This window comes from Phodopus roborovskii, unplaced genomic scaffold (assembly GCF_943737965.1).
Source record: "Phodopus roborovskii unplaced genomic scaffold, PHOROB, whole genome shotgun sequence".
Lineage (NCBI taxonomy): Eukaryota > Metazoa > Chordata > Mammalia > Rodentia > Cricetidae > Phodopus > Phodopus roborovskii.
In genome coordinates this window covers 102,124-110,302 of record NW_026125846.1, presented here as the reverse complement: position 1 = coordinate 110,302, position 8,179 = coordinate 102,124, and the positions used below count along the sequence as shown (strand labels likewise).

At 48.7% G+C, this 8,179-nt stretch overlaps 1 protein-coding gene across 1 annotated transcript; it reads left to right on the top strand.

The window, feature by feature from the left end:
• Positions 1–941: 941 nt before the first annotated feature.
• Positions 942–1,923, top strand: LOC127217781 (probable bifunctional dTTP/UTP pyrophosphatase/methyltransferase protein). The gene is made up of 3 exons (XM_051178776.1): positions 942–956; positions 997–1,316; positions 1,454–1,923. Exons 1-3 carry the CDS (start codon positions 942–944, stop codon positions 1,632–1,634), a joined length of 516 nt encoding a protein of 171 aa, XP_051034733.1. The 3' UTR covers positions 1,635–1,923.
• The last annotated feature ends 6,256 nt before the right edge of the window (positions 1,924–8,179 follow it).

The window sequence follows — 8,179 nt, the reverse complement described above, 5'->3', positions numbered from 1 at the left end:
CGATGATTAAATTGGATCCGCTTTAGGCCCAGGATGGAAATTGATCGCATCGGACATTGCGGGCCCGATAGGAAACGCCTTAAGGGACTGGACTTCCAGGTCCAAGTGAACAGGTCAGAAACGGCACAAGAGGCAGCAGAGAGCATATTCCCTGTCACTCATCGAGGCGGTAGGTGGGACTTCCGGGTGCGGCGAACAGGGCAGAAACAGAGATCACAACCCTAGGTCCATGCACCCCTCTGGTTTTCGCTGTTTCCCTGTTTATGCCACGGTTGGCAGCAGGGTTCCTGTTGCCGGGGAAACCGGGGTGGGACTTCCGGCAACATGGTAAAGCAGGGCGGGACTTCTGCGTGGGAGCATTGACCAGGAATTAATCACTTAGAGAGGTTCCCAGGGGATGGGCGGGGTCACGGGAGCGGTGATGTCAGAGGAGTTACAGGCGTGAACTATAGGGGACACAGCTGTCAATCAAATACCCGTCATTCATTCATTCAGTCATTCATTCACTCATTCATTCAGTCATTCATTCACTCATTCATTCAGTCATTCACTCAACCACTCAGTTCGAGGTCCTACCCTCCCACTTCCAGGAGTCCCTGGAGAAGGCGGGGTTTCCGGCTCCGCCCGAATATGCCCAGGAGACAGCGAAGCTGAAGGTGCTGGAGGTGGCATCGTGGCTGCACAGGGTGAGGACGACCCCATCCCTTCTGGTCAGGTGGTAGGCCACACGCCTTCCTTTTGAGGCCCCGCCCATAAGCCTGCCCCGCCCTCTGCCCTTTAGGACCTGCACCCGCCTGATGTCATTATTGGAGCCTATACCGTCCTGGTGAGTGAGGCCCTGCCCCTCACTGACCCGGCCCCTTGGCGTCTGGCCCCGCCCAATGTAGGCCATGGATGGCTTCATCCTGGAGAAGCCAAAGGACAAGGACGATGCCTACAGGATGCTGCGCAGGTGGGCGGGGCCTTAAGGGGCGGGGTAGGCCCCCCAGGGCATAGTGGGCGGGGCCTCTTCATGGAGCTCCAGCCTCTGCCCACCCCAGCCCTGCCCCTTGCCAACCACGCCCTGTCCCGCCTTCCCTGGCCCCGCCCAGGCTGAGTGGCCAGCAGCACAGTGTCATCACCGGTGTGGCCATCTTGAGGCCACTGTGGCAGAGGCAGCTTCAGGAGCCGAGTTCCACATGCCCAGAGGCCCCAGAGGCGGAAGGGGACCCAGAAGCAGAAGTGGAATTGTCACTGTTCCACGAAGAGACCCGTGTGACATTCTCGCGGCTATCAGAGCCACTGCTCTGCCAATACGTGGAGAGCAGGGAGCCTCTGTGAGTGGGTGCGGGGTGGGGTGGGTGGGGCCAGGGAAACCTGGAAGTGAGGCCTGAAAAGGAAGAGTTGTCCCCGGCGGGCGTGGGTGTGGCTGAGCATGGCACCTGGTGTGACTTCGTCCCTGCCTTGCACCCAGGGACAAGGCTGGCGCCTATGGGCTTCAGGCGCGAGGCGGTGCCCTAGCAGAGCGCGTGGAAGGGGATTTCTTCAATACCGTGGGGTTTCCACTCAACCGCTGCATGCGTGAGCTGGCTGCCATCTTCCCGGATGTGGGACCACATGTCCCTGTCAGCCAGCATCCGGCCACACCCAAATAATGAGGATTGTAGATGGAGAATGAGTATGTGAGTGACTGTCCGGGCGGGTATTCTGGTGAGAGAGTTACTGAAGGGGCGGGACTTCTGGTGAGTTTGTGAAGCAGTGACCCATTTCCCATGATGCCCTTGGTGCATTGTGTTTGATTGACAGAGCAAGCTTCCCTCAAGTGCATCACTTCCCAGTGCTAGGACACAGGACATGGGGTGAGGTGTGTGGAGGCAGGGTTAGGGGACAGGCCCACCGAGGGGAGTACACCTAAACCCGCCCCTGTGGCCCTGCCCCTCCTGATGCCCTGCCCTCACCATCTCCATGGGCCCTGCCCTTGCCCCCACTGGGTCCTGCATGAGCAGCTTCACCATCAGATGCCTGTGATGGACATTTGACATCAGGAGCAGGGTCAGGGAAGGCCCCACCCCCTGCCCGCACTCTGATTTGCATATTCAAGAGCTGCCTGGAGACTCAGAAGACATCAAGTACAGAAACTGCTGGGGTTAATTTGCATGGCCACACCTCCAAATGACCTAACCTGCATGTATTTGCAGGTCAAAGTCCCAAACAGATGGGAATACTTGCATTCATTTGCATAGCAAAAGCATGCAAAGCAGCACAAATTTGCATATTAAAGTGTATTTCCGAAACTGGGGTTTGCTCATTTACATACTCAAATGTGAAGCCCCAATCAGACTTCCAGATTTCCAGGCACTGTGCTTATTTGCATAATCAAAATTACTAGTGCATCCTTTACATAACAGTTTAGTAGCCTCATTTGCATATTTAAATGGTGGCAGGTTTTTACTGCTCAGCATCAGGCCCCACCCCTTCAGCACTACCCTAGCTCACCTGTCCCCTACCCCGAGGTCACAGTGTCCAAGGTCACAATCAGTGACCCTCTCCAGGCCCTGCCCTCAACCACACCAGGCCCTTCCCCACTTTCTCTCCTAGGGTCCCCGAGGGCAGGGCCGGGGTCTGGGTATTACCTATGGTGCAGACAGGACTTGGTCCTGGCAGTGACATCACAGGAAATTGTGACTGTGAGCAGGAACTGCCCTCCTTCCCTACCCTCACCATCTCCACCCCAGCTGGGCATGGCAGGAGTCTCCTACCAAACTCTTAGGTTACCAAGCAGCAATGCTAGGACCCAGAGGGCGGTGGCCATGGTGAGCTGGTTATGAGAGTAAAAACCCTGAGGATGATGAGTGTGGCTCCTGTGACATCACAGAGCTCACCCCTCCAGGCCCTTGTAATGTCAGTCACCGCATACCCTGCCCCTCCAGCTGTCAATCACTACAGACCCCACTTCCTGCCTCTGGGCCATGAGGTCTGATGAGGGTGTGATCTACAGGCTGACTGGGCGGGGACATGTCAGCTATCTTTATAAAGGTAGAGGGGCAGGCTGCAAGCCGAGGGCTGGATTTCCTGGCAAGGGAAACCTGGCAGTAGAGACTCAGGTCAATCATCAAGGGTGGGGCATGACTTCTGCACGCAGATCCGCAGCCAAGGCTGACTTGAGCCAAGGCCATCAGGAACTTTTGTAACTGCTGTGGATGGGACTGCATTTCCCAGCATCCTATGCGGCCACTTACTGCTTCGCTGCCCAGAGACTTCTGGGTTTGGATGTTCATGTCCAGGACTGCATTTCCTAGCATCCTGTGCGGTCGATTCCTGCCTTTATGCCCAGGGATTTCCGGTTTTTATCTGTACTGGCCAGGGACTGTAGTTCCCAACATGCTCTGCGGTGGCTTTCTGTTTTTCAGCAATGAAACTTCCAGTTTGTAGTTTTTGGAGGCCCAGGACTCCATTTCCCAGCATTCTCTGTGGCCACTTCCTGCTTCCCTGCCCAGGGACTTCTTATTTTCATCTTTGGCAGCCAAGGACTATATTTCCCAGCATGATTTGTGTCCGCTTTTCTATGAATGGACTTCCGGTTAAAAACTTTGGGGTCCAGAACTGCACTTCCCAGCATGCTGTGTGGCTGCTTCTTTCTTTTCTCCCCTGGACTTCAAGGCCCCTAACTACAGTTCCTGGCATGTGCTGGGCTTGTTTCGATCTTTTCAGTTCCTAAACTTCTTCTGGTCTCTGAGGCTCCAGGACTCCATTTCCCAGCTTCCTGTGGTGCTGCGTCCTGTTTTTCAGTCCTGAAATTCCACCATTTAAAGGCACATAATAATTTAGAAATATTTGAGACTTAGAACAGTTGAATTTAAGTTGTATGAAGTTAGCTTACATTTACATAAAGTTAAGTTGAAATCGAATGTACAGATATATTATTCAGGACTGGGTAAATTGAGAAGGACAAGAGTGTGAAGCTATGTATAACATAGTCAGAGAAAAAAGATATTACAAAGAATAAAAGGCAAACGGTAAATGACTTACAGGTTCTGTTGGTGGCAGAAGCTGGCTAGACTCTTTCTGCCTAGATGGCTGATGTAGCAGAAAGAAGAACCATGGTGGGTAAAGCTAGGCCACATGGTCAAGATGGTGGCTGCCATAAACATATTCCCAACAGCTGAAAGAAATCGTAAAGTTTTGAGATGTAATTTTGTCTTGAGCAGATGCTGCCTCAGCCCAGCCCACCATGCTGAGACAGGTTGCAGCTGGGGCAGGCAGGAGAATTTGAGCGTGCCAGGAAGAGAACCGAAACAAGTTTAGGGAAAGAGATTGTTTAGCAGAGATATTAAAAAAAACGCCTTCCATCTATCTGTTCCCTGGCAGTAATTTGAAAGATCCCATAAAATATCGGGATCTAGAGAGCCGTTATGTGGCCAATTTGAATTATTTTCTAGGGGATATCTAGGCTACTTTTCAGTACAAAGGTAAATAAGTCTGGGTGACTTTACAAGTGGCATTAAGTGAAAGGGTTTTAAATTTTCTATCAGGCATCCCAGTGGAGTGGTGGGGGATATTTCCTTGGTCGGTTTATTCCCCATGGGTGGAGTGAAAGTGACCATGCAGTCTTAGAACTCATCAGCCCAAGAGTGTGGCCACATGATTCGAGAGAATGGCAGAGTGTTATTCGAAGCTCCTTAGCCCGAAAACGTTGCCAGGACCAACAGAGGCCAGAAATACTCAGCAGTCTGAGAGCAGAGCCGATATACCACACTGGGCAGTATGTCTTCCACCCATGGAATGTACCTGACCTTAAGGAATTGGGTTAAAATGTAAAAGGGTACCTTACCTAATTGAAGCCTGTGTGGGATGGTATTTCCAGTGAACGGGGGGGGGGGGGATGGTGGTGGAACGCTGGTATCTGAAACAAGATCCTGAGTGTTTCTGGCTGGCCACCCACCAGCAGACAGCTGTCAGTGACCCTCATGTAGAGCCTGCCTGGGTTTCGGTACCAATGTTGTTCTTTTGTTGTACAGCTAATGCCTAAGAAACACAAACGCGAGACTCAGCGCCCACGTGGAGATTGTTGAGAGAAGGGAGAGAAAGAGGGGGTAGCTGGTGGCCAACTGAAAGCACGAGAGAAAGAGGGGGGTGTGGGGCACTTGCTTTAAAAGGGGAGGCTTGCACATGTGTAACTGAGTCCTCTGGCTGCCAGGTAAACCTTGAGCCGTCAGATAAAGCTGATGTAGCAATGACATGGCCATGAGGGTCCCGCCCATCTTCAGGGTGGGGGGGCGTCAAATGGCTGCTAGTTCCTAACAATCAGATTACTAAGTGGAGTCACTATTTAGCTACACATGTAGTTAAGTGTAAGCCACTAGTTAGAGACAAAGTAACCCACTAGTTAGCCACACATACTATCTCACTAGTACCCACACACACCATGCCACTTGTTAGCCACATACTTAACTCACTATTTAGCGACACATATGAAGTCACTAGTTAGACAAACACCTAAATCAATAGTCAGCCCCACACCTATGTCACTAGTTAGCCACAAAAACTAAGCCACAAGTCCATCACACAAATAAAGCAGTACTTAGCCCCACACACTAAGACAGTAGTTAATCATACACCTAAGTTAATATTTAGCTACATCCCTAAGCAGTAATTAACCACATTGACTAAGTCACTCGTTAGCCACAAAGCTAGGTTACTAGTTAGCCACAGTCTCTATGTCTCTAGTTAGTTACACACAATATATCACTACTTACCCACCCATACTAAGTCAGTAGTCAGCCACACATCTAATTTACTAGCTAGTCACAATCACCAAGAAAATAGTCAGCCACACACACACTGAGATAGTAGTTAGCCATGCACCTATGTATTTCTATGTATTTAGTCAACTACGCACCTAAGTTACTAGTTAGCTACCAACACTAGGTCACTAGTTATCCACACACATTAAATCAGTAGTTAGACACACACACTATGTCACTAGTTAAACACATACTAAGTCTGTCTAAAAGAAAAACAGCTCACACTAAGGTGGTCCCAGGACATGGGAATCAGGCCTTTATTCCCAGCAGCAGGGATTTGGAGATAGGAGTGACATGGCTGGACAGAGAGAGGAAGATAAGGTAGAGGAGCGAGTAGAGCATGCTGTGAGATGATTTTGTTTGAGAAGTTAGTCTGAGGGATTGAAGCGATAGCAGTCAATCTGAGTAGGCAGTGTGAGGACAGGAACACATCGCTTGTCTGAGAATAGGTAGAGATAACAACTCTAGTAGCCAGATACTCTGAATCTGTGATCCTTCAATTTTCACCTTCCCCTCCCTGTCAGATTACTGTGAGTTTTTATTATTAAGATCTATTAGAACTTGTGCTGGAAGTGATGTTCTCTCTGTGGAGGTGTGATATTTCAAAGTCAATAGAGGTAAAAATTTTCAATTATTAAAATATTAACTTTATTTTTTTGAAAATTACATTGGTATCTTTTTAATGTTTTTAATTTGTAATTTTTTTTATTATACTTATCAAACCAGTTCCCTCCAACTTACTCCCACCCTCCTTCCCGTCCCAACTTCCCAGGCCCCCAGCCACTCTCTCCTCCCATCCAACCAACACTATACACGTAGGTGGATGCCTTCCAGGAGGGGTCATCTAAATCCTTCAAGTCATTTTAAGTAGACACTAAAATGTCTCTCCTGTCTCAGGGTTAATGGAGTATCCCTCCATAGGGATTTTCCCCCAATGTCCTTTTTGCAACAGGGATACTTCCTGGTCCCTCTCTCTGAAGACCCTTAGACTGCACAGGCCTTTTAGCTGACACCCATGTTCAGGGGTCTGTGTCAGTCCCATGTTTGATTCCCAGCTATAAGTCTGGAGCCCCATTAGCTCCTCCTTGTTCAAATCAGCTGTGTCTTTGGGTTTCTGCAATGTGGTCTTGTCCTCCCTCTCCGCATATGGATTCAATTTTGGCTCAGTGTTTAGTTGTCCAAGGTTGCTTCTGTTTCCATCAGCTACTAGATGTGGTCTCCATGATGGTGCATAGGTTAGTCATTGATCTCATTGCCAGCGAAGGGAATTTATGGTAGCCTTTACACTGTTGCTCAAATTGTTAGTTGGGGTCATTCTTGTAGGGCTCTGTACATTTCTCTAGGTTCTGTTTCCTCTAACCTATAATGGCTCACTCTTTTATAGTCTCTTTCTCTCTTTTCTCTCCTCTGTTCTCCTCTCCTCTCCTCTCTTCTCTTCTCTTCTCAAGTCTATTCCTCCCCCTGACCAAATGTTCCTAGACCCACAATCTTTCCTCTCCTCCCATTTTCCTTGTGCTAGTTCCCTCTCCACTCACTACCTGCAATACCCACCCATATGCTCTGAGGACCTTGTCCCTTCCTGCTTCTGTGAGTGTCCTTATGTAAAACTGTTAGAATCCTCCTTCTATCCTAGTTTCTCTGGCAGTTTGATTTGTAGGCTGGTGAACCTTTGCAATATGTCTAAAATCCACATATGAGTGAATACATACCATGTTTCTCTTTCTGTGATTGGGATACCTCATTCAGGATGGTTTCTTCAAGTTCCATCCACTTGTCTGTGAGTTTCAAGATTCCATTGTTTCTACCCACCCCCACAGAGTAGTATTCCATTGTGTAAATGTGGCAAATCTTCTTTATTTATAATTCAGTTGAGGGGCATCTAAGTTGATCCCAGGTTCTTGCTATTATAAATAATATTGCTATGAACATAGGTGATCACAGGTCTTGGTTGCATGGATTGGGATCATTTGGGTATGTACTTAAGTGGGAGATTACTAGGTCTCGTGGTAGACTGATTCCCATTATCCTGAGAAACTGCCATGCTAGTCTCCAAAATGGCTGTACAAGTTTGCAGTTCCACCTGAAGTGGAGGTGTGTACCCACTTCTGCACATCCTCTCAAGCATAAGTTGGCATTGCTGTTTCTAATTTTAGCAATTCTGACAGGAGTAAGATGGTATCTCAAAGTTGTTTTAGTTGGCATTTCCTTGACAGCTAAGGATGTTGAATACTTTCTTAAGTGTCTTAAATCATTTTTTATTTCCTCTATGGAGATTTATATCAAATACAGAGTCTCTGTATATTAATTGGTGCTGGCACAGCTGCGGGACAAGACCAGCAGCAGGTGGAAAACCTTACTCAGCATTTTTTGAAGATGCTTTCCTCATCCCATTGTAT